Source organism: Anarrhichthys ocellatus, unplaced genomic scaffold (genome assembly GCF_004355925.1).
Source record: "Anarrhichthys ocellatus isolate YVR2014 unplaced genomic scaffold, GSC_Weel_1.0 scaffold8, whole genome shotgun sequence".
NCBI lineage: Eukaryota > Metazoa > Chordata > Actinopteri > Perciformes > Anarhichadidae > Anarrhichthys > Anarrhichthys ocellatus.
In genome coordinates, this window is record NW_022280038.1 from 1,944,690 (window position 1) to 1,971,751 (window position 27,062).

The 27,062-nt window shown below is 41.0% G+C and overlaps 2 protein-coding genes across 2 annotated transcripts in view; both read left to right on the forward strand.

The window, feature by feature from the left end:
* Positions 1 to 4,382: 4,382 nt before the first annotated feature.
* nadsyn1 (NAD synthetase 1) lies at positions 4,383 to 21,551 on the forward strand. The gene is made up of 22 exons (XM_031848234.1): positions 4,383 to 4,670; positions 6,526 to 6,586; positions 6,752 to 6,868; positions 7,077 to 7,130; positions 7,255 to 7,344; positions 8,025 to 8,076; positions 8,199 to 8,287; positions 8,416 to 8,533; positions 9,437 to 9,568; positions 10,221 to 10,292; positions 12,356 to 12,480; positions 12,619 to 12,667; positions 13,501 to 13,603; positions 14,392 to 14,560; positions 15,131 to 15,266; positions 15,522 to 15,628; positions 16,647 to 16,778; positions 17,190 to 17,259; positions 18,110 to 18,238; positions 19,368 to 19,544; positions 20,077 to 20,221; positions 20,355 to 21,551. The coding sequence occupies exons 1-22, from the start codon at positions 4,586 to 4,588 to the stop codon at positions 20,372 to 20,374; spliced, it is 2,232 nt and encodes a 743-aa protein (XP_031704094.1). The 5' UTR covers positions 4,383 to 4,585; the 3' UTR covers positions 20,375 to 21,551.
* A 2,354-nt stretch (positions 21,552 to 23,905) lies between these two features.
* Positions 23,906 to 27,062, forward strand: part of tpcn2 (two pore segment channel 2) — a 17,849-nt gene continuing 14,692 nt past the window's right edge. Inside the window, exon 1 of the mRNA XM_031848767.1 lies at positions 23,906 to 24,379. Coding sequence (XP_031704627.1) covers positions 24,217 to 24,379 — 163 coding nt within the window. The 5' untranslated portion in view covers positions 23,906 to 24,216. The remainder of the gene's footprint in view (positions 24,380 to 27,062) is intronic.

Sequence of the window (27,062 nt, forward strand, 5' to 3'; positions counted from 1 at the left end):
TGTGTGTGTGTGTGTGTGTGTGTGTGTGTGTGTGTGTGTGTTTGTCTCTCCAGAATAACGATTTGCCGGTGGTGAGGCTCCGCGAAGGCCAGAAGCTGCGTTTTATTGGAATGCTGTAAGTAACACGCTCAAAACATGCACATGAGTGCCCACACACACTCTTTCTATTTTCCTACCTGACTCTCTTTACCTGTGTAGGAATGGACAGATGTTGTACAAGGTCGAAGAAGACCATTTCGCGCCACCTGTCTGGGCCGCTCCTCCACCGAATGCCTCCACTTCAATGTACGTTCTTTTTACAGTTTACAGTTTTGGGTCAAAATGTACATTTCATTTTTTGTTTTGTTTTACTGTCACTTTACTGTTTTGTTTTACTGTCAATAAAGCTGATTCTGTCACATGATCTCTGGCCATAAATAAGCCAGATTCTTTATCGAATATCATCTTATATTTCATGTAAGGCCGCAATTTCCGGTGTTATTTGTCTACCAAAATGCCTTCATGTATATTACTATGATCAAGTCTCTTTAAATGGGTTTTTGATTTAACAACACGTACGTCTATCCTCACAGTTTTGCACAGCGCTAACAGGAGCTCTTACTTCGTTTTTTTCCCCGTAGAAAGGGGAAGTTTGACAAGCAGGAGGACAACCGGCTGTACGTAAAGAAGCCCCTGAACGCCTTCATGCTCTTCATCAAGGAGCAGAGGGCAGATGTCAAGGTCCCGGTATGCAACCAGAGCAGAGGGAGTGCGGCCGTGAATACAATCCTGGGCCAGAGGGTAAGTGTGTCTGCTCTGGATGCTTGAGATACTCAGTGTTGCACCCTCCATCAAATTTTCTACAGCCACGACTGTAAAAAAAAAAAGCCCCTTTAAATCTTCACACCTTTGCAGTGATTTGTGCTGTTCATTTATTGCCTCATGACCAGAACCCAGCCACTTGTATCTGTTAATATGTCTTAATGCTGGCCTTTTGTGTACGTGCACACTGTAGCTGTGTGCGTGCGTGTGCTAACAGCGTGCCGTCGTCTGTCCACAGTGGTCGTTGCTGACAAGCGAGGATAAGGCCAAATACTACGACATGGCCCAAAACGAAAAAGAGCTGCACGCCCAGCGACACCCCGACTGGTGCATCGCAGACAACTATGTAAGCACACCCCTCGCACGCATGTTTAGCATCATGAAACTTTTTTTATTCTATCAGCTGGTATTTGATGGAAAGCACGATGTGTGCAGGGCAAAAGGAGGAAGAGGAAGAGGGAGAGGGGGAAGGCTTCCGTCAGAGTTGAAGGTATGTTTTTGATGTGAAAACGTGATGAAAACACTTTGGATCCTATTTGATGAGTTTGAATTGCAGATCGTTAAATTACATTGATTTCACAAACAAGAAACATGGGTTACTTTTAAACCCTTGTCAGGATTCTAGTAGAAAATGTAATGCCATTTGATTCAGTGTTGTTGAACGCACATTTAAGAAGCAGCTGCTTGTTTTTTTGTTTGTGTTGAAGCGCCTGCATTTAAATCTGATGCTGAACCGGCCAAGAAGTGGATGTGTCACCAGCATTGGTGATGGATATGGAGGACAAAAGATTACTGAAATATAAATAAATAAATGCATAAATAATTGTTTGGATAAATACAGGAATAAATAAATAAATGCTTAAATAAATGTTTGAATACATAAACAAATAAATAAAAGAATAATTAAATGCTGAAATAAATACTGAAATAAATAAATAAAAGTATAAATATTTAAATAAATAAATGAATGTATAGATAAATAAATAAAAGTTGATAATCAAACAGGACATAAAGAAATGCATATCATATATTTAATTTCTACATTTTTGTTCACCTACATTTATTTATTTATGTGTCTGTATGCTAATGAGGTGGGAGGTCCTAACCTCTGTCGAAAGCAGGATTGGTCACAGGAGTGTGATCGCTTCTGGTCTACTCCTTCTGCCTTGCACAGTAACGTTGAAGTTGACTAGCCCACTCAGCTAACTGTTAGCACAAGCCGAAGTCGTTGGCATTTGTTTTAACGCTGGTTTATTCATGGCATTGTTTTTACAAGCCATTTCAAATAAAATACGATCATTAGCGAACGATTTAGAGAACCATGTACTCAACGACTATCTTCAGTTTCGGCTGGATAGATTGATAGATGACTTGACTCAGCTCAATGCCAATATGGATGTGGAAGTTGACCAAACGGTGTTCAAGAAGCTGCCCGCCAACTTTACATCCTCTCGGAGACAGAGGAGGCGACCCTTGGATGTCCGTCATACATTTTACCTCCAAATATAATTGAAGCACACATCGGCCCAATCCCAGTGTCCCCCATAAGGCCTCAAACCCTGAACCCTCAAGGACTTACTGACGTCACCTGGTAAGTGGTTGAGTGTGAGAGACTGTGAGGGCTTGAAATGGTGTAAATATGAATGGGACAGCACTTTGCTCCAACATATCACGTTACTATAACAACGACAAAAAAATCGTTGTTACTCACAAACATCTGTGATGGACTCCTCACAAACATCTGTGATGGACCCCTCCTCACAAACATCTGTGATGGACCCCTCCTCACAAACATCTGTGATGGACCCCTCCTCACAAACATCTGTGATGGACCCCTCCTCCTCACAAACATCTGTGATGGACTCGTCCTCCTCACAAACATCTGTGATGGACCCCTCCTCACAAACATCTGTGATGGACTCCTCCTCCTCACAAACATCTGTGATGGACTCCTCCTCCTCACAAACATCTGTGATGGACCCCTCCTCCTCACAAACATCTGTGATGGACCCCTCCTCCTCACAAACATCTGTGATGGAGCCCTCCTCCTCACAAACATCTGTGATGGACCCCTCCTCACAAACATCTGTGATGGACCCCTCCTCACACACATCTGTGATGGAGCCCTCCTCCTCACACACATCTGTGATGGAGCCCTCCTCCTCACAAACATCTGTGATGGAGCCCTCCTCCTCACACACATCTGTGATGGAGCCCTCCTCCTCACACACATCTGTGATGGACCCCTCCTACTCACAAGAGGGAATGATGGAGCCCACTCCTCTTCACGAGCAGAAAATGCCGTCAGGCCTGATGTTGGGGACCCTCACACCCCCCATACGCAGACTGCAGTGACTGTGCCCATGTGCCACATGTGTCGCCTGCCACAGGTGTACAATGTCGGCCATAGTTAAAAGTTTGTATTCATGCATTTTTTTAGTTATTTGCCTTTCTTTTCCCATCTTTTGATATGGTTGAAATTGAATAAAGTTGTATTGAACAACATAAAGTAGAGAATGGAATTATTTATTGCTGTAAAAAAAAATAGTTTCCACCTTTGGGTGGAACAGTGTTGCTGTGGTTAGTGCTGTTGCCTCACATTAAGAGGGTTCGATTCCAAAGAGGTTAGTCGGTAACTCTAAATTGTTTGAGGTCTTGTTGTCCTAATAACAGGAGCAGAACAGGCTACCTAACACAACGCTGTCAACACCGCTGGTGGAAAATGCCGATATCAAAAAAGGAGAAAATTTGACAGCGTCTGTACTTTTCTAATGTTACCTCGTTTACATTTCACTAAGTTTTTGTAGTTTTAATCCCAACAATGCTGTTCGTCCCGAAACCTAACTAAATAGTTTTGCTGCCTAAGAAAGTGTTGTTGTTGTTCTTGTTTTTTTAAAGTATAGTATAAGAAAACTAAAAAAATAGCCAAACACTTACTTAAAGGCCGTACATTTCAAAACAAAATAAATTGTGAGGAATAGTCAGAAGGTCTCCACATAGAGGTTGAAAGTAAAGAGAGGGTGCGGCTGAGTGTGAGCATTGGGAATGGCAGAGGCATAGTTGCTTTATATACAGCAACTTGGCCTTTGAATTAACTGGACGAGAACGTGGATGTGTGATTTGATCTTCAATACAAGACAATATAAATATATATATATATATATATATATATATATATATATATACACACATTTATATATGTCTCCTCCCAGAGATTCACTATTCACTCACTCATTTATCTAATTATTTTAACTTTTTTTTAAACCTAGTCAAGTGCATGCTTCTTCCATCATTTCCATGATTTTTTTGTAACAACAGCTCTGCAAATAAATACAATATACAATATATTTTAGCATTTGGTATTTGAAATATCAGACATTCGCAATGTTTTATTCTAAAAGAATAGTCAAATAAAACACAATGACAGGCAACAATACATTCAACAGATTCAACATTTGAAAGACAGGCCAGGAACATACTCGTTTTCACGGTGACTGAAGTAATGCCTCCTTTGTCCTGTGGGGCGCAGTAATGTACTCAGAAGCGAGTTAAATCCCAAAATAACAGAAGAAGAAGAAAACGCGTAGTACTGTACATTTCTCCAAACCAAGTCGACTCCTCTCCACATACTCTTAATGATAGCCGGGCTAGATATAGCTACAGTATTTACCTATACCTTAACGTGCAAGCTTAACTTTATATACGATATCATTAGCATTGTGGTCCGCCTGGTTTGGTCACGCGACGCACCAGCTGTTGTCGCAGCAAACTAACGACCAAGAACATGGGACGGAAAGTGACCCTCGCTACTTGCTCATTGAATCAGTGGGCTTTGGACTTCGACGGCAACCTAGAGAGAATACTGAAGAGTAAGTCGGACTATTACTGCAGGGCAGTGCTGTCATAGAGTGTACCTTCTGCCAACTGTAGCTTTCTGGTTTGTATTAATAATGTAAACATGTATGCAAAAACCGGTTTCCCAAAAAACACACCAGACACTCCATATGACGTTATGCAAATCCTCATATTAGATATGTGGAGTATAAACGGGTGTAGCTTCGCTCCTGACCAACTGTGTCGAGATTGCTTATCAAGTATGATTGGTCAGCCACTCAGGACCATGTAAATAGACCCTTTCCTCTCAAAATGATGCGTTTTCTATTCAAAGACATACATACACACAGCTGTCTCCAAGTCCCACAGTGAAACTCAACCTGATCCTCAAAGTATTGATCATAAAGCCTGAAAGCCGTTCACACATTTCATGTAACAGCCATAAACATGCAGTGACGGTGTGAACCGTCTTTCCTTAAAACAAGCATTCCCTCCTCACAGGGTTCTGGGTCCAGTACTTTGCACTTTATACAATCCATGGGTCTGTCACCAGAGCTAATAGCTAATTCTGCACTCTGAGCTAACCAGAAGTGTTCCCTCTTAAGATAATGAACATTACCACCAGTTACTTTTGTGAGTTGTGCAGTTTTAACCACAAAACCAACTTTTCATCTTGATCTACCCATAAACTCAACCCATCCATACTAGGGATTAAACGTCAAGATATCTCTGTCTTTGCTGCCACATTTGTTACCTTTTTTTAATTGGCCTCTTGCAGGTCTCCTAACTTTGTGGAAGTGCAATATTAAATCACTGAAAACCTCTGAAATATATGGGGTTCCATTTGTGCCAAAATTATGTCAAATGCCTGTGTTGATCGCTCACCTGACAAAACATAACAACAGTCAGACGACACATCATAACGACATTAAAACGACAGTCAGACGACACATCATAACGACATTAAAACGACAGTCAGACGACACATCATAACGACATTAAAATGACAGTCAGACGACACATTAAAACAACAGTCAGACGACACATAACGACATTAAAATGACAGTCAGACGACACATTAAAACAACAGTCAGACGACACATCATAACGACATTAAAACGACAGTCAGATGACACATCATAACGACATTAAAACAACAGTCAGATGACACATCATAACGACATTAAAACAACAGTCAGACGACACATAACGACATTAAAACGTCAGTCAGACGACACATACCGACCTTAAAATGACAGTCAGACGACACATCATAACGACATTAAAACGACAGTCAGACGACACATCATAACGACATTAAAACGACAGTCAGATGACGCATCATAACGACATTAAAACGACAGTCAGATGACACATCATAACGACATTAAAACAACAGTCAGACGACACGTCATAACGACATTAAAACGTCAGTCAGACGACACATCATAACGACATTAAAACAACAGTCAGACGACACATAACGACATTAAAACAACAGTCAGACGACACGTCATAACAACATTAAAAACAACAGGGAGGACGACCCATCATGATGACAGGGAGTGCCACTAACTGTTAGAAGTACTGTTTAAAGTTGAATAGACACAGACACATGTTTTGTTAGTTGAGCAATCGACTTAGACAATCAGATTGACTTAAATAGTTTTCTCACAGCTGAAGTACAGTTCAAAGTTTTGTAGAGAGAGAGACACATTTTTGTCACATGTTCAGTCAATATGGACGGTGAGCATGTCATAGTTTTGGCCCAAATGGAACCCTGTAGCAATCTTCTTCTGCCACGGGGGTCAATGCACACAAAACCAACAGTATTTGTTTGCCAAAATACCAATAATCCTGCCTGTTGCCTGTCTGTGTGTTTCTCTGCAGGTATTGAGATTGCTAAAGCTCACGGAGCCAAATACAGACTGGGCCCAGAGCTGGAGATATGGTATGATGGGCAAAAGCTTCATTACGTTTCACACTGACATGAGTGTATTCACACATTGAAATGTCATAGTATGATCTAAGTGGACTAGCTCCTTGTAGCGCAGAACTTTTATTAGATACTAATGCTGCCAGAGTTTGACTTTGACTTTTCTTGTTCACTTTACAGCGGCTATGGCTGCGCTGACCACTTCTATGAGTCAGACACGTTGCTCCACAGCTTTCAGGTCCTGAGGAAGCTTCTAGAGTCTCCTGTCACCCAGGACATCATCTGTGATGTGGGGATGTGGGTATCACCATCAAACCGGCAGACTCTAAACTAAATGTTTCAAGTTTTTAATCACTTTAAATTACAAAAAAGTCAAGGATTGCTCAGAACATTGGACACGCTTCTCATTTGCAGTCCACACATTAGAATTTAAACTGACAGTTTGTCGTGAGAGTTTATATTTACTTAAGAAAAATGTAACCTTGGAACATCCTGTTCCCCTCAGGCCCATCATGCATCATAATGTGCTCTACAACTGTCGGGTCCTTTTCCTCAACAGGTACGTCAGCGCACCAGTCCACTCTCATAAATGACTTGTGTTTTTTTCCCTACATTTTATGCATTTATATAACTTGACTGGACACATATGTTTTATCACTAAGCATTTGTCCTTCATCCTGTAGAAAAATACTGCTGATCAGACCTAAAATGCTGATGGCCAATTACGGGGTCTACAGAGAATTGCGCTGGTTCTCACCTTGGAAGCAGTTAAGGTCAGTCATCACTCATTGACACGCGACACGTTGTGGACCTGTGGGAAGTGTAAGAGTCTGCTTCTCTGCAGCCCTTGGTGACCTCCGGATACCCTGCTTTGCAGGGACTTTGAAGTATATATTCACAGAATGCTAATTCCAGCAAAAATCCCTCCTTAGTAGCACAATCTGGTTAAACTTGAGCCGTGCTCCACATGATGAGTAAGCAGTTTGTGATGTGTAAAACATATGGAAGTGGCCTTTTAAAAAATATGCTTACTTATAATGTTGTCCAGTACAGAGACACAATAGCTTTAAGGTGAGCTTAGCACGAAGACCGGAAGCTAACCCGAACGTTTTCATACAACTCCAAAGCTGTCTTGTGATGGAGCTTGTTAGCTAGTCACCAGACCGACCAGAGCTGGAACAGTAACCAAACCTGTTCAAACCCCCGTTAGGACAGGTTAGTCTAGTGCTAACTGGCACTGAAACCACAATGCCTCATTTTCTATATTGGCAGTTGAATAAATAAGATGCATTTAGATATAGATATTTTCACTTTTGTAGAAGCCAGGCTAACAGTTCCCCCATGAGTGTGGTCTTTGAACTAAGGCCTAAAACAATGATGGAATTTTGCTTCACCTTTTGAAAACAACTGGGGTGGTATTGAAAGTACTTCTCTTTTTGCGTGTTTCATTAAGGCAGGTGGAGGAGTATTTTCTACCCCGAATGATCCAGGAGGTAACGGGGCAGGTAAAAAAACAAACTATTATTATCTGTATTTTGAGACTAAGACTAGCCTTTTTTTCGCCACCGGAAACATTAGCAAAGAGATGGTCAGTGTTTTTATTCCCATGTTTCTTTGTGACCGTCAGGATACAGTCCCATTCGGTGACTGTGTGCTGTCCACGAAGGACACCTGCATTGGCACTGAGTTATGCCAAGAGCTCTGGCACCCCAGAAGGTACAGCACAGCAACAGAGGATTGTGTAAAGGTGCATTGCATGGGGTGTTGTCGTTTTCTGTGTTCTGACTGAAACAATCCAAACCTCCCGATGACAGAACCTTTTTTTTTTTGTCTCTTTTCGTCAGCCCCCATATTCAGATGGGTCTGGATGGGGTTGAAATCTTTACAAATGCGTCTGCCAGCCACCACGTGCTCCGCAAAGCTGACCAAAGAGTCAACCTGATCAAGTCAGCCACCACCAAGGTACACTTTAACCCTCTGAACCCCAAGCAGTTTCAAGGCATTTTATACTTCTGCCACATTTTACTCACTGAGGCCTCGTTTTTTTTCCACTCATGCACCTCTATTGAAACGGCAAAATCACCAGTAAGTGGAACTCAAAAATGTTTTTTGCGCAGTATGTCATCGTTATAATTTGTAAAGTTAGAAAAAGTGTTGGAAAAAACTTTTATTTTTCAAAAGTTGGAACAAAAATTGAATCTATATAACATTTCCCACATGTGTTACCAATATTGGAAAAAAAAGGGGGTCTCCTCGTGCTACACATATTGACCTACTAACATTTTTACAACCTCTCTTGTTCTTTCCTCTCTGCTCTGTGTAAACAGCCGAGTCATTTATATGGTATATACATTTTAATTTAATAGATCGGCCCCATTGTCCCCGATACCTGATCAAGATATTTAAGTCAGTATCGGCCCGATGTCTGTATCATTGCATCCGTAGCATCCACAAACATTTGCTTGTTTATGCATGTAAAAACAGGGAAACTTTGTGACTATGCTTGGTAGAAACATATGTAGTATGTAGTTACGCAAGAGTATGCGCAACAACACAAACAAAATGCGCACCAACACACTGAGGCATCTTGAGATGTCACAGATATTGAAAAAATATCCCAATTGCAATATTGGTCAGAAAAAAAATTAGACACATTCCTGCAATCATGTAGCTCGACCAGCAACTTACCATAGACTTGATGATTGTTGTACTTACACAGACAATGCAAAACAGAGATCACCAGAGGGCAGTGCTGCACTACTAATACAGGACATAGTGCATCCTTAACATCCCGTGTTCTTAGCACAATGCAATGGTTTGACTAAAATCAGTACTGCATTCAGTGTATCGTTGGTGTTGTTCCAGAGTGGCGGAATCTACCTTTACGCCAACCAGAGGGGCTGTGATGGAGACCGTGTCTACTATGACGGTTGTGCCATGGTGGCCATCAACGGAGACATCGTGTCACTGGGAGCGGAATTCTCGCTTAATGATGTGGTATGGACATGAAAAGAACCAGACCAGGCTCAATACATACCTGCAAATAAGTCTTCATGTAGTCGGAAATCATAAAACGACCGGTGTGAAGTGACATTATTGTAGGTGTGGGCAAAAGAATGGGTTTGGTGTTTCCCGTGTGTACAGGTCTGTTGGGTAAGTGTTGCAGAACAGGTCACACAGTTAGATAGCAGGCAGACAGCATTCCTTTGTCGCAGAATGATCTTTGTGTGCCAGTGTGTTTTACCTGTATTTTGGGGACGTAAATCTGTTTACACAGTCAAATTGTGGGGACTGGCCTGACTTATTGGGACAAAATGCATGTTCTCAGAATCAGAATCAGAAACGGTTTATTGCCAAGTACGTACAAACACATACAAGGAATTTGGTTTTGTGATTGGTGCATAACAATAAACAATAACGTAAATCATTCAATTTTAGTGTGAAGACTTGATGTAATGTTGGTGTAAGGTTAGTTTTAGGTTATGGTTAAATTCAGGTTAGGGTTAGGATTAGGCTCGTAGCAGTTATGGTTAGTCTCCAGAAAATGAATGTAAGTCAATGTAATGTTCTCAAAACTGTCCTAGGTAATCGTGTGTGTGTGTGTGTGTGTGTGTGTGTGTGTGTGTGTGTGTGTGTGTGTGTGTTGTAGGAGGTGATTACAGCCACTCTTGACCTTGAGGATGTGCGTAGCTACCGAGGGGAAATTTGCCAGCCGAACATGGTGAGACAGCACCTCCCTCCAACCTTTGTAATGTACAAAGTTGACGAATCATGGCTTATTGATTTTTGTTTTGCTTCTATTCACCATTGCCTTCCATCACTTCTAGCACTTATTACCAGGTTCTATCAGGTGAAAATTTCAATGTGTCCAGTACATTTTTATGACAAAATATATGCAAAACTACTGATATTCCCATCAGCCTTAGCTGTACTTTGCGTTTATGATCAGCAAATGTCAGCATGCTAAACTAAGATAGTGAACATATCAAACATTATACTTGCTATAGAGTGATGAAGGGGTGACGTATGTTTTTGTGCCAACCAGGAAGTTGGCATCGCCTGGTTCCCTCCACAAAAAGCCAATGGGATTTTTCCATTGGATTTTGGATTATTGCAGAAAGTAGGCTCAGTGGCAAACAAATGTTTATGATACATGTTTTGTTCAGCAAGATAATCTTCACAACGAACCCACTTTTAAGGTTTTTGTAGCATGAACGCAATAAAGGTAAAAGGCTAACGTTAGGCTATAACGCGACAATGTAAAACGTATACTGACGGTGAGGAGTTGCCCCCAGAGACTTTTAGCATCAGCCGTCTGCAGCGTTCTCCCTCAATACTGGACAAAAGTGTTTGTCCCCTTTAGTGACTTAGACACAACAATGTGGGAAATTAGGGTCCAGGCAGAAAAATATCAGTGTTAGCCTTTAAGTAACTAAATCTGAACAATAACCTTTATTAAAGTACAAAGATAATTATTTTAGTTTAAGTCCATTATTGTTGTACTATTTATTCAGTGGCCTGTGGCCCCATAATCACCTATGTGACATGTTGTTCATTTTAATGTGTAGAAAGCCTTGGTTGTATAGTATGTAAGGTGTGGCTGTTTCTACAGTTGAGTGACCCTGGGCGGTAAAGCAGGCCTGACTCTTGTATTTCTCATATCACAGCTAATGAGACTGCAACAGAGGCTGCTCTGGGGCCCCGCTCTCATGATGAAGGTGCTTCTATCTTTACAGACCCGTGAGCAAGTCTGCTCCTCTTAAGACATATATCTCAGCTAAGTTAGGTCCATGTCCGATCTCTGGCCATGAGAGGTCGAGTCCCAAATCATGCCTTTAAGTGGAAATGGAGAGAACTGAGTCCGGACAAACAAACAAAAACTGCTTAAATGTGCAGAATACAACTCAAACAATATATTAACTTAACATCAAACGTATGCCACTGAAACACACTTGAACAAAGCCCGAAGACAATTAAATCAAATAAGAAATAAAAAAATTAATATTATAGCTGCACCGATCAATATTTTCATGTTAACAATGGATCAAATGACTATGTGTAATGTGAAATGGGTCATTCGTAGTAACAAACCCACAGAGAATTACCAGCCTACTTTGCCGCTCCCCTCAGCTCTACAGACCTTTTTGTCCTCTTTCAGCTCGATGTTTTGGTGTCATGGTGTTTCCAGCAACATGCGGCTGTTTTCGGTGTCAAACCCGCTGCACACTACCTGCTCAGCACCAAACAGCAGAGAGACACTATTAGCGACTAGCTGGTGAACACAGTGGAGCATTCAGCAGCTACTGAGCAAGATATTTTTTCTCAGGAGTTGGTGACCAAAACAGAGCTAAATGAGTGAATATTGGACTGACATTCATCAGGTGCACACAAACACGACTCCAAGTAGATGATACTGGTGCTTTGTCTGCTGGATGTGTAAAAAGGCGACTGTTTACTTAAAACTACTAACTTCATAATAGATCAAACCCCATAAAAGATGTTGTCTCTGTGTTGCGCTGCCCCAGGTGGCCAAAAATAATCTTCCCACATATTAAATAATCCCAAATAGTTTCTTTCTTAAAAATCATATTCAATTTGAATTCTCTTTACTTTCTAGCATCTTTAGTTGGTTTAGTTAGACAGTCACACATAGCTAGGTTACAAGTGAACTATGGCTTATAAACCTTTCTCCATTTCCTGATCACTGTTTGATGCTCGTGTGTGTTTCATTATGTGTCGCTTTGTCTTGCCATTTCCTCTCAGTATCATGCTTCTCTGTTGTAGGAAATTGAACCCAAACCGTGCCACAGGGTCAAAGTTGACTTTTCTTTATCCAATGGTGACGATATCTACCTCCCTACCCACCAACCAATAACATTGCACTTCCATTCACCAGAGGAAGAGATCAGGTGCAAATGCATACATTTACTTTGGTGCAAAATATGTATTTTTTCAAAGCAGAAAACTATTTACAGGCTTCTAAAAAGGGCCAGTTGAAGAAACCCAGTGCAGAAATCACAACAGCATTTGCCACCTGTGTTGTTCAGTCTAGGGCCGGCCTGCTGGCTGTGGGACTACCTGAGGAGAAGTGGACAGGTGAGGAGGAACACACGCACACACACACACACACACACGCTGAAAAAATGCTGCTGCACAGTGTGTCGTGTGTCTCAGTTGACCCTTCACTAAGCCCCGCCCCCTGATGCTACTCTGTCAAGTTGTCAGAGCTACCATGGAGCAAACTTCGATTCCTAAATAAATATTATCTAATTTTTGGAAAAACATAAAAGTAATTTCATAGAGAAGCAGAAAGGAGTGTCTACAATATGTGTCCAGGATGTCAAACTGATTCAGCAGTGAAAAACGAGTGGACAAACGAGGTTAAAAAGATAAAGATAGAAGCTAAAGCTACAGATCACGGTGTAAAAGTGAACCACCACATCACCTGGGATCGTGACAGAAGAAATTAAGGAACAACACTGTTCCTGTAAAGCCGGGTAGACATTAATCACTGTCATTAAAAAGCCAAAGCAGCATGTGTATATGAATGTATGTTCAGTATACCTTCAGTAGCTAGCGTAGCATAGAGGTGCTAACACTAGTTAATGATATTCAAACATACTCGGCTAATGATAGCGACACAAGTTTTTACGTAGAAACAGAAAGTTTTTGAAACATATATCTCCTTCCCACTACACAACATTTAACCATGACCAGCTCCAAATCCACAAAACCGATCTGAAAATTAAGAACATCTGAAACGATTGGATGAGAGTCTATGCATCAGAGCCGGGTAGTTGTAGGACCCTGATCGGAGCCGGCTGATGCTAAGCTGTGATTGGCCGATCTGCGTTAAATATAGGCGGAAGTTAGCGAAGCGTCGAAATAACTAAAATGAAGAAGCTATTTGATTTTGACTTGTGTCCCAGGCTGGTTTCCTGTTGCCTCTGAGTGGAGGTGTCGACAGCTCCTCCACCGCCTGCATTGTCCACTCGATGTGCGTGCTGCTCTGCCAGGCTATAGAGGACGGCAGTGAGTACTATCCTGTTTGCTTTCATTTCAGATTATTGTAAACACACTTGTTCTCTCAAGGTGACTCTTGACACATGCTCTTGTTAAGGCATAAGGTGGTAATTTTCTATATTTTCCATATTCTCAACAAAAGTTGAGACCAAATCCAGCTGTGAATGTGTGCATCAAAGCCTGATATGTCTTCTTCCTTTGAGCCATAAAGCACCGCTTTAAAAAACACATCACTGAGCCATACTGTTGCTTCACTGCCATGAACACACGCATTGTTGTTTATTTTGAATCAATCCTACATAAACCGTTCTGCTGCCACAAATACTCACCACAGCACCAAATGTAATAGTCCCCAACAAATGCCCTATTTCATCCTGCTTGAGTAACGTCTGTTAGAAGCTACAGTGAGTCACCGTTTTAGGAATTAAAAAAATGAAACACTATATTTGTGAGGTCTGGGCTTTGTGTTGAGAGCCACAGACAAGGTTGGGAAGTAAGAATTGAGCGACTTACTACACTTACTGGTCTGATCTTTTCATGAGATTTGTTGGCAATGAAAAAAGTTATATAGTATGATACATTGGAAATCTGCACGGTAAAGAAGCAGTATTAGTGTAAGAGGGTTAGTTGAACGATGCTTTTATAAGCCTGAGAATCCAGCCTTGGATCTTAGTTGCATGCCAACCGCCTCACTTTCCCGTCTTTCCTGTCTCTTTTCACTCTCGCAAAATAGAAGTTTAAAAAAAGTCATCTTTTCTTGTCCCCTCCTCTTCTTTCTCTCTCTCCATGTCTATCAGACAGCCAGGTACTGGAGGATGTCCGCAGAGTGGTAGGGGATGACTCCTACCGTCCCGAGCACCCGAGGGAGCTGTGTGGTCACATCTTCACCACCTGCTACATGGCCAGCGAAAACTCCTCAGAGGACACATGCAGCAGGGCCAAAGGCCTGGCCAATCAGATCGGCAGGTAGGCGGGGTTCAACCTGAAGGGCTTTTGTTTGAGGAGTGTGAGAATCAAGTGAAACAATAGTACAATGCAGCACATGAAAAATGGAAATAAGTGATGCAAATACTGGCTAATAATAACACAACCACAGTCTTGATGCCAGATTGTGATAAACGGACACTATTATCACAATTATAAAGTGAATATTTTTGTATTTAATATGATCAATATTTACAAATAGTATGTGGCATAAATGTTTTGTTAAAAGATAAATATTTATGAATGCGAGAGAACCGAGAATACAGTAGCATACAGTAGAATAAGAATTATGTGAACTAATATATAACGTATGAGAAAATGATTATAAAGTAGGGTAGAGCAATGGCCCTGTAGTTCTGTGGCAAAATAAACAATATAGGCCATAATAGTGTTAATGTTATTTATTTTAAATTCAATTTATTCAATAATTTAAAAAAATCAATATTTGTATTTATGTTTCATCTCTAGTCTGTTATTTTCTTTGGAGTTATTGTCCTTTGAGCTGCATTGAAATATCTTTTCATCCTCTGTTATTCATTTCTTTGTCTGCAGCACACACATGAATATTAACATAGATCTGGCAGTGAAAGGCATTCTGGGTATATTCTCAGTGGTTACTGGAAGGTGGCCTCAGTTTCGAGCCAATGGAGGAAGCCACAGAGAAAACCTGGCTCTGCAGAATGTACAGGTACGACACTCAGTCACACTCACACTTTGAGTCATCGTGACGGTTTTATCTTCACGACAATGTCTTTGCAACTCCTCCTTTTGTCTGTCATTAACATATTCTGACCACAGTCTTCTTCACACTTATGTTTCAGTAACACAACTGTGACCGTTTTGTAGTTTCAATCAGTGCCGCAGAGAGTTTTGTATTCACTCTGTGTGTGTGTGTGTGTGTGTGTGTGTGTCTGTGTGTCTGTGCCTGCGTGTGCGTTCCCAGGCTCGAGTCAGGATGGTCCTGGCCTACCTGTTTGCCCAGCTAAGTCTGTGGGCCCGGGGGAAGCCAGGGGGATTGCTGGTGCTGGGCTCAGCTAACGTAGATGAGAGGTATTACTGGGGCTAGTCCCTGACCAGACATGTATGTGAAATTTCCTTTTGAAATATATTCTAAGTTTGCAGTTGTTTCATAGGTAAAATAGATATACCTCAGTAAGTAAGATTTATTTATAAAGCGCTTTTCACAGACAGAAGTCACAAAGTGCCTAACAGGAGCAGAATATCATACATAAATAACACAATGTGACCATACAAGGGCCAATAATTTAAGAACAAAATGTAAAACATGAAACGTATTTAAGAAGGCACAATAAACAGAAAGTACACAATTAAAACATTGCTTAAAAGCAGGCCTAGAGCATGACTTTTACCCAAACGCCAGTCTAAACAGGTATGTCTTGAGCTGATTTTTAAACAAATTCACGGAACCAGCAAAAGGTAGGGGTGCAGGCAGAGCATTCCACAGCCTTGGCGCTACTGCCTCAAAAGCTCGGTCACCACGGGTCTTAAGGCGAGTGCGTGGGACAGACGGATAATGAAGTGTCTGATGACACTTTGGACAGACATGGATGTGAACTGCAACACGACTGTTTGGCAGAGGCGGTAATTCTCTCTACTGACCATCAGGGGGCAACTCCTCTGGTTCCAAAAATAAGTCTGATTGTATGGAAGTCTATGAGAAAATGACTCTACTTCTCACTTTAGTTATTCCATCAGTAAACATCAGTTTATGGTCTCAATCACTAGTTTCAAGTCTTCTTCAATACAGCATGATGTCCATTTAGAGTAAAACAGACCATAAAGCAGGGTACATTGTGATTGACAGGTTGTTACCACAGCGTTGTCGCGCACATGGGACCGTGGTGTAGTTCGTTCACTGACGTAACGTTAGCTTTTTACTTCTGCATATTGCATTCACACTTCAAAAATCATAAAAGTGGTGTTCATTTGTGACGATTATCTTGCTGAACAAAACGCGTGAATGTAGCGAGAGCGGTACAACTACCGAAAGATAAATGCTTTCTGAATGGAGAATAATTACCGCCTAACAACAACCTTTCCTGCTCAGTCTGACAGGGTATTTCACAAAGTACGACTGCTCCAGTGCCGACATCAACCCCATAGGAGGCATCAGCAAGACGGACCTGAAGAGCTTCCTGCTCTACTGTGTCGAGCAGTTCCAGCTCACCGCTCTGAGAGGGTGAGGTCGGCTGACTGACAGACATTTTGGGGAGATTGAACTGCTGGGTAACGTACCTGTTAGTATTCAGAACAAGGGTGGAAGGAGTAAAAGGCGGAAGCAGGAATCCGCTCCAGTATATTACCCTCTTCACCAAACACAAAACCTTCAGAGGTAGAAGTGAAAGTAGCTCCAGTATTTATGGGAAATGAGCCAAACCCACCAGCACCACCAGTGTGAGACAATGCGTTAATGGTTTTACACATCCTGCAGCACATTTAAACATTTCTATGTTACATTTCTATATACATATAAAGATAGATATAGGTATGGGTAGGCTTAAGTTTCATGCACCAGTCATTGTTTCATGCAAACTTCATATTCTGCAAGCCACAAACGGAGCATCTCGTGTGGTTTTGGTTTTCTCTGCAGCATCCTGTCGGCTCCGCCCACAGCTGAGCTGGAGCCGCTGACAGACGGGCAGGTCTCACAAACAGATGAGGTGAGAAAAGAAGTCGGTGTTCGAAAATGGGTTTGGTGCGAGCAAGAGCGTAGAAGTAGGGGGGGGCGGGGGGCTCATTGTCCCTCGTACTTTACACCCCTGGCCCGATCTGGCGAAGCAACCGATGGGATCCCATCGCAAAGTGGTCTCTAGTTAATATTAGTATTGTTAAGATATTAACCAGTAATATTTGTACGCATGGAGTTTCAAACTGTACAGTAAAATGTGTACAAATGGGTCTACTAGGGTTGGGACAATATTCATATCTCCCGATTCGATACTATCAGAATACTTGGATGCCGAATTTTTCAAGTATTTCGATTTGATATTACGATTTATTGAGATTTTTTGTTTTTAGGTTCTCTAAACAGATAGTTAAAATGTTTGATTTTCAGCATTTATGTAGTCACAGCTGACCTGAAGTCAAATATATATGAGTCATTGTCAGGAATTATTTATTATAATTTTCCCAACAACCTCCAAATAAATCAAAGAATAAAGACATTTCCCTCACAATTTAGTGGAATTTTCTCTTTAATTGACAAGAGTCAAATGTAACATGTTTTATACTTCTGGTGAATATAATTCAATTAATCTTCTTTCAATATACAGTATGAATTTTGTACATACCCTTTGTAAATACCTTATTTTGAAAAAACGGACCTAGTCACACGTACATCCTTGCGCTAACTTCATCGCTAGCTCTCCCCGTCAGCTTCTTTCTCTTTGTACATCTCTGGTCAGCTCGACAGGCCCAACAACAGTATTTGTTTCATAATGCTTTATTTGTCGTCATCCTTTTCCTACCTTCATCCATCTTTCACTAACCACCTCATGCCTCCCTCCTCAGGCAGACATGGGAATGACCTACTCTGAGTTATCCGTGATCGGACGGCTGAGGAAGATCTCCAAGTGCGGCCCCTTCAGTATGTTCTGTAAACTCATTCACATGTGGAGGGACACGCTCTCACCCGCAGAGGTCAGTTATCTTCTTTGCAGTGTAGAACACAATTGCAGAGCAGACACTTTGAGTGGAAGCAGGACTTTCAACAAATCTTTTATGGCATTATCGACTGGAGTTTTGTTTTTTGAGATTTTGAGGTTCAGAGGGCTGAACGATTTGAGGAAAATATCTAGTTGCGACATTTCATGACCAATATTGTGATAACAATTTAAATTCCAATTATTTTCTATGAATGTAATTCTTAGCTTGTATCAAGAATAATCATAAATTCAATTATTTCTGCTGGAATAGAATCCGATAAAACAATACATGTGATTGTAGACTGTCAAAGAAAGTTACAACTAATTGTAAGTGTTTGGCCCACATTTATTAAGATATTACAAGTATACTAAACATTACTCTATTATTCAAATATTCTGCAATAATGGCATTCATACCGCCTTATTATAGAGTTGCTTTGTAACAATATTTATTAATAATGGCTACATACCTGATCCATTCTGTTTTTATTGACAAATTGCTGGTTTTGCACACTTGTTATTCTATTTTGTTAAAACTAAACGGAAGTCACATTTAGGGGTGTTACAATAACTGTGATGTTTGAAAAATTAAACATTGATATTGTATACACATTTGATAATATCATGTAAATAATCCAACTCCTTTAAACAGTTATGGTTACAGACTCTTTCCACCTTCCTACACTTGTATTTTGAGTGTAATAAATTTGCCAAAAGAGAGACAAAACAATATAAAAGTGAATTTCACCAATAGCATTATTTATTTAATCATATTTTCCATAAAGCTTGCGATTATAATGTTGTCATGAATTCTTTTGGCCACAATAATCGTGTAGTAAAAATCTGATAACGGGACAGCCCCGATTTGATATTGGGCTGATGACTCAACAGCTGTGCACTTTAGCTGCTTGAGCTAACGTTAGCGTCTCACAGAGTGACAGCTCTAAAGCCTGACGGTGACTTGGGGCTTAAAACAATGATGTGATCGGCTTCCAAGTTGAATGAGACTTCCGCAAATCTACATTGAAACATTTCAAAATGTGTCTTTTGAACACTGAATATTGTGCATTTAGTGGCTGTCTAAGACTTTTACCTAGAAACAACAGCGCGTCGTCTTTTCCCAGGTTGCACAGAAGGTGAAGCACTTCTTCCGGATGTACTCGGTGAACCGCCACAAGATGACCACAGTGACGCCGTCCTACCACGCCGAGAGCTACAGCCCCGACGACAACCGCTTTGACCTCCGACCTTTCCTCTACAACACACGCTGGACCTGGCAGTTCAGGTGCATCGACAACCAGGTAGCGTCACTGCCACCTCATTCTCCGTTTGAATGGTGGGGGAAGACGGAGATGTAGCGATACAGGAAGGAACTACTATAGTATTTGGCAGAGCTGGACTTTTTCCGAAGACGGTGTTGAAACCTTCAAAAATTCTAAATCTTATTATTTTTCTTTGTAACTGTTATCTATAGTGGTTATTTGCATAAAAGACACAATTCAAATGATTAGGAAATAGAAGATGGCATTTTGATTGATAAGAAAATCGTACTTCAGTAGTTTTAATGATGTATTACAAGCTGCTTAGAGCAACGGTTAGCAAGTTAAACCTCTATAGTATCAATTTTATGTTGTTTGAAAACATCTCCTTAAAACACCTGGATTTATTCAAGTTTCTTGCCATAAGCTACATTTTACACGTCATGATAACGTTAGAATTTAGATTCTATTTCTAGTGCACACATTTAGCTAATTTCTTTACCGTCGCACTTTACCTTGTCTTGACATATAGTATGTTTGCCTTTTCTAAATATTTGAAAAATTATATTTTTAGATACCACTGCTGAGGGTTCCGTTGCTGGTTGCTGCTGCTGGAGGGACTTCCTGGCCGGCTGGAATAAAGGATGCGCCCCCTAAAACAGAACCTTTAAATGCAGGAAGTGGCCAATTGGAAAGTACTAAGTGTCTGCCACATTCTGGTGAGGATTGGGGTTACTAGTCAAGAGAACACTATATTGTGTTATGCACCATTTTTTGGAAAAACCCACCTGTGATTCCTCATGCCAGCCAGCTCAGTCCCTCACACTGATGGTTAACCTCCTTTCCCCACAGGTGTCCCAGATGACAGATAACACCCCAAAGCAATACGAACCTAAGGTCTTCAGTGTCCTGAGAAAATCCATCACATCTGTGACGGATCAAAAGGATCGATTATGTGGTGATTTATGTGGCACTTTCAGTTAAGCCAAATACTTTGAACTGTGTCAAGCAGGAGAAAAAAATAAAAAAATTTCAGGGACTATATCGAACCTTTGTTCTACCTCAGTGTCACAAATGTTCCAAGGGCTATCATTCCCAGATGTTGCTCAGCAGCATGAAAATATTGCAAAATATGCAAAATGTTTAATCACAGCGTAAGAAGTAATGGCTCCTCCACCTCTCTTTACATTGCATGTGATTAGTACCAACTAAAAAAAGAAATATTATTCATTACTATTTGGAAGCCTAATATCAATATTGTGAATATGACTAAAGCCACTGCAGGTTGTTTTTTAAAAAGTTGATGTCTGATTTAACCTGTATGTGATATAGCAAATATATTGAAATGTCATATTAGTTATATGGTGTTAAAGCCAAGAAAAAAAGTTTATATTCATATTGTGGCCGGTAAAAGTCCAATATATATACACAGTATGTGCAGTTAGCATTAGCTTGTTTAATTCTAATTTGAATGTTTCAGATATTTTTATCTGTATACCTTTTAAGAAAAACAGCTGAATTGAATCAAATTTGCCTCAGTATAATCACAGAAATGTATTTCATATATATATATATATATATATATATATATAACGATTTGTTTAGCTTATATCAACGGATTCAGTCTTCAGCCATGCTCGTGGCTCAGTGACGGTGTACTTACTGTAGGTTCAGTGGTGCTGAGCTAAATGCTAACATTAGCATGCTGACATGATAACAATGAACATGTTAATAAGTTGATAATGTTATATTGGCCTTCTTGTCAGGTTAGCATGCTAGCATTTACTAATTAGCACTGAATGTTAGTAGTTTTGCAGTTATTTGGTGCTAAGTCAACGTATTGGACACATATAAGTTCATACCTGATGATGGCGCTGGATGAATATTGCTACATCTTCTGGGCACCATGAATGTCTGTACGAACTCCCAAAGGCAATTCATCCAATAGTTGTTGGGATGGTTCAGTCAAAGACGCAGTTGTCAACCTCATGGTGGCCGTAGATGAAAAGTCAAGGAAATGACAAAATATTTGGGATTCATCCTCTGGGAACCATGAATGTCTTTACAAAAATCCCAAGGCAATCCATCCAATAGTTTGAGATATCTAAGTCTTACCACCACTTTGGTCCAGACTGAAATATCTCCACAACTGTTGGATGGACCAACCAACATTGCCATACTCAGAGCCATGCCACTAGTGTGACTTTAAAAGCATTTTAAGAAATCTTTGAAGATTTTGAAAATGGCAGTAGAAGATTCAATATTTCTTTTAGTGCATTTGGAGTTTAAAGATAGGTTCACATTTTGTCAAGTCTATCTTATCACAATACTCTCATGTCGATTTGTAAATTTAAGGATTGCTGGTCACTGTAATCACTCCTCCTGTCCACACTGACCCTGAAAAAAATCACTTCTATTTCAATTTACATAAGCATGTGGATATGGTATTAAAAATGACTTGGGCCTATTGTTTAAGGTCCCATGGGGATGCAAATTAGTTAGATTAGACCTCTGGAGGAACAGCTTTCTTTATCTTTGAGAAGCTAATAGCGTTATAATATCTTTATTTAGACTGCGAGGTATATTGGGTTGTAGTATGCGCTATGTGTGGGCCTCTGAATCACTGACATATTCACAACGCACAGTCTGCCCACGCTCACCCTAAAATGCTGTACATAGGAATGTCCAGTTACTTGTGCTTTTTCTGGGGTTCAGGCGAATAACTGAGGAAACACAAATTCTAAGATGCTGGTTCACATGCCCTCTCACTCAACCTCTGGTTCCAATGTCAGGTGGAGGGTTCATTCCTGGGACATTCTTCAGTAAGGGTTAATGGTGCTCATTTGCTACTAAACTATGACAGATTAGATTAAGACCGTGAAAGACATTTTCCTCCAATGTCTGGGACACTGAGGTTATTGGATTACAGGCTTGTATTTGGAGTTTAATGTTGTTGGTGAGACACTGTATGGGAGGGGTTGTGTGTTTGCTGGAAATAAAGTGACTCCAAAATACAAATTAGTTTTAAGGTGTTGTTTGTACATGTTTAAAGTTTAATGACAAAATGAATTATTCTAGTTGGGTGATGTATTGGGGACAGCAGCGGCATCTGTGTAGAAAAAAACCCCTGCTGGTTTAATTAGTTGTCAGCTGACAGAGCATGTGACACGTGAGGTTGGGGCCTAATTAACAGGATTCATCTTTCTTTTCATATAGTTGTCATTTTTTCCCCACCCACAGCACTTCTGTCTGCCAGGAGATACTGTTGGGACTGCAGCTCCATACTGAATAAACTGTAGTCACTTACCCGGTCAGCGATATGAAGTGGATGATGTTTGTATAATCGCATGCTTACTTTCAAATTAGAAAGCTTGTCCATCTTGCATAAAAAATAGTTTTGGTAAATAATGTTGGACTGTCACATCTAGATGGTAACCCACAATTTGAGAAAACTTGCAAAAACTTTCTGAGATTTGCTGTCTGCCGACCTATCCTAATCTTCACCATTCAAGGTCAATGCCTGGTCAGACGGCTACTGGCCGCTCGCATTACTAAAGTGGCCTTCAGGTAATGTAAAAATGCAAAAAGGCCCTCACTATTGCCAGTATATGGTTTGTCCATTCTGGGCTGCTGTAGAAACATTGCAGTGCAACATGGGGGACTCCATGAAGAGGACTCGGGTTGTCTTCACGAAAACATGATTCTTAGTTTCAGGTGATTATACACGCTAATGAAAACATAGTTATGAATATTATATTCTATCCTGACAATAGGTTGCTTAAAATGCTACACATTAGCCGTTTAACCATAATCATCAGCAGATTAATAAATGACCCACAGTCAGTAGTAGTTCTACTTTTAAAATTCTGAATTAAGTCTAACATTTTGGCCTACCCAGTTTGAACAATGGGATTAACTGAATCAAGTATAAAATGTTGACACACTGCCAAACACTTGACTTTGTCTCATACTTTTGAACAAAAATACTGATAAGAGTATCAAAAAAAATTAGATTTTTTAAAGTACATTTTGAGTCAATATGTCATTATTGTAATTACAGCAATGGGCTTCCATACCCGACACCTGAGCAGCAGTTCCGGCATGATGTGAACGTTATTCCCGGCGTGACGGGACTCTACGGGCTCTTGAACCGACACCGCGTTTAGACAGACCCTGTGAAGATTTGTTTATACTCGCGCGCGTGGCACCGTAGCGCGAACCTCCGCAGATTGCGCGCGAGCCACGAGCCGTGTATCAGAACTTGTAATCTATATTTCCTACAATAGTTTCCTAACACTGCTTGCTTTTACGACACGCCACATTCCTCACCGGTATACATTGAACGTTTCTGTCCTCTCACGTGACTGTGAGATGAGGTTCCTCGCTCCACTGTGCCGCAGTAGACTGCAGCACGTGCAGCGTGCTGTAGGTGGAGTTTTGAGTGTTTTTAAAGTCAGTGTAAAGTGATACTTGAGAACAGGAGGGAAGGTGGAGCAGCGCAGAGGGGCGACTTCCTAAAAACACATTCCCCTTGCCTTAGCTTGAAGCTGTCGTGCGCCGCTTGAAACTATGTAACTTTAGAGTTGTCACTGACCGTAGAGCTGCTGTCGGACTTAACTCACTCTCCTTGGAGAGCTGAATCCACTCCGTGTCCCGCCGAACTGCTACTTTCACTTTCACAGCGCAGGAGCGGCCCCGCAGAAGAACTCGGGAGATGTCCCAGATGGAAACGCACGTTCTGGTGGCCGGTAACGTGAACGGAGCCTTCGATGATTATGGCTCCTTGTCGGGCAAAGAGCACGGGGGGGCCCCGGGGAGCAGCAGACGGAGGTCGCACACCGTCGCCGGGCAGTTGTGCGCTGTCGAGAGTGACACAGGTGAGTGGAGGGTGTATCGTGACCCTCTCGGGTCGGCGGCGTTTCCTCTGTTTGTTATTCGGTATATAAGCCAGTTGGTGGAAGAATATTCACATCCTCCAAAAGAAAATCGCAACACAACAATGTAAAAGTCCTCCATTATAAACAAAACACTCATATAGGCCCATTTAAAACTAATTCAAAAAAGTAAATAAGGAAGTAGTATCAGTAAAATAAAGTAACATGCAAAAAAAAACCAGTCCCTATCAATATGTCCGGTCAAACCCACCTGCAGCTAAAGTGAGCTATGATCCTGTTACATTAAACTATTCATATTAAACCGATTTATACAGTAGTGTGCATCATGTAAGCACATTATAAGCCTAAATAATACTATACAAACGTTATTCCAATCGTCACATTCATACATGCAGATACATACATGAAATTTGACATCTGCATTTAACCCATCTGTGAAGTGTCCAGGAAGTACATTTGAATAGCTTAAATAATAGCAAACTATTTATTGGTACGGATCCCTGTCTAATTACCACAAACCATGAACACTGGGAGTCTGGATCTTATGGGGCCCCTGAGGGCCTGGGGCTTTGGGTCACTGTTGTGTCTTGCCTGGTTGGAAGTGCAGCCATGATTCTGCCCGCGTCAAAAATAATAAAAACGTGTGACAATAAAAGTGCATATAAGTATCGTTTTAGAGCTGACAGTAACTACCTAATGTCGTAATCTCCTGCACGTTGTCCTGTCCTCCTGTGAGCCTGTGCCCACTGTCTGTGTCCTGTTCTTAGCTGACAGGAGTGGAACCCCCCGACCCTTCTGCTGCCGTGGGCAAGTCCATCCACTTCACTTCCCACACGCCGTGTGTTCAGAGATGCTCGTCTTCACAGCACTGTTGAAACGCCTGGTTATTTAAGTCACTGTCACTTTTGTGTGAGCTTGAACCAGTGCGGCCATTCTCCTTTCGATTCTCACTAGACGTTAGTCAACCTCTTGACAATATCTGCGTGACTTTATGCACCAGATTTCTGCCACACAATACAGTTGTACCTGATAAAGTTGGCCACTGAGTGTGTAGTTTTGATATATATTGATGTAAGGCTGCAACTAACAACTCTGTTAATCTGTTGTTATAATGGCCATCACGTTCTAATGTCTGTCTTTAATGTACTGTCCAACCGACAGTCCAACACCCCAAAAAGTTACCCAATGAGGTGTTTTTGGACAGGGATTTGGCTTCCTCCTTGTGAGTTATTATTGTGGGTCACAGATTGGTGTCCAATCGGTACGTCTGACTCTAATGTCAGAGCGGAATCTATGAAGCGGTATCAAACCTTTCTTCAACTCTACCAGCCGAGAAAATGAGAAAAGCAGATATATGTGTACAATATTGATGAAGACACATTGTTTTCCTAAAGCTTTGGCTCTGTTTCATTCCATTTACCAGAGAGTAAACTGTTGTGCAATGAAGTGAGAACCCCCTTTGTTGTGCTCTTTGCGGCTAATGGAATTAAAGCAGCAGGGATGCATCTTGTGTGACTCGGGCAGGGTCCAAATTGAACTTTTTGATCCGTCTGCCAATGGCTGGTAAACTAATTTCAAAAGCTTACCGGCCAAAATATTTTTCAACCAGACATAAAAATGTCATTAAAAACATTGCAGCTCATTGTATTGCTGTCATTAAAAAAAAAGTTGATCTCTCGCTACCTCACCCACAGAAGAGCCACGTTTATAAACTTTCTTTCGACCGTACTGCCATCGCGCTCATCATTTCCCGACCAGCACCACTGCTGACCCACTCAGGTTTATGACACTAGGTGGTACATGACGTGTCCACAGATGACTTTCATAGGGATGGGTCTGTATGTGCTGATAATACAATCATAAGAAACCCCAAACTAGTAGTTCTTTTACATCAACATCATTGATCAGAATTGCAGGAAAAGATCAGTTTCATGTCTGCGCATCCAGTGTAGAGATGTAGAGCCTAGCTTAGCTCAAAGACTGGAAGCAGGTAAAGTGCTAGCATAGCTCCATCAAAAGTGAAAAAACAAACCAACGCGGCAACAACCAAAAGACCGTTTTATTTAAAGGTTGCACCCTTTGAGCTCACGAGCTACACACCAATACATCCCAGAGTGTGTAATTTATTCCAATTGCTGATAACTGATAATTCACTTTTTAAGTATTACGTTATATTAATAATAGTGATTTAATAAGGAGTTTACAAAAATAAAAATGTTATTCGTGGTCTCTTTTGTGACACAACATTTTGAAATGGCTACAAGTATGTATGTTGATTCATTAAGTTAATCTTCAACTTAAAAGTTAAAGATTTAAAGGTGGTACTCCATACATCTGAATCTTTTTAGCTGTTTCTGTCACACTGTTGGTCACTTGACTTCATACAGGCGAATATGATTGAACAGGTGGTGTTGTCGGTTCTCTGTGACAGTTTCTCTTTTTCTCGACTGCTGCTGCAGCGAGCGTGAGAAGTGCAGCTCTCACTTGTTTGTCCGCCGTGCAGACGTGTTTGTTGGCCGTGTGTGTGTTGCAGCCATTTAAAGTGTTGCCCTGTCAGTGACACCCGCCGACCATCAATGACACATCCTGCCGTGGAACTTTGAGTCAGCAGCACCAAATGTGTGTGTGTGTGTGTGTGTGTGTGTGTGTGTGTGTGTGTGTGTGT

Coding starts and splice junctions, on each gene's coding strand:
- nadsyn1 (XM_031848234.1), top strand. CDS start 4,586: ATGGGACGGAAAGTGACCCTCGCTACTTGCTCATTGAATCAGTGGGCT. Junction 10,293..12,355: donor AAATTTGCCAGCCGAACATG/GTGAGACAGCAC, acceptor TCTCTGTTGTAG/GAAATTGAACCCAAACCGTG. Junction 12,481..12,618: donor TCACCAGAGGAAGAGATCAG/GTGCAAATGCAT, acceptor TGTGTTGTTCAG/TCTAGGGCCGGCCTGCTGGC.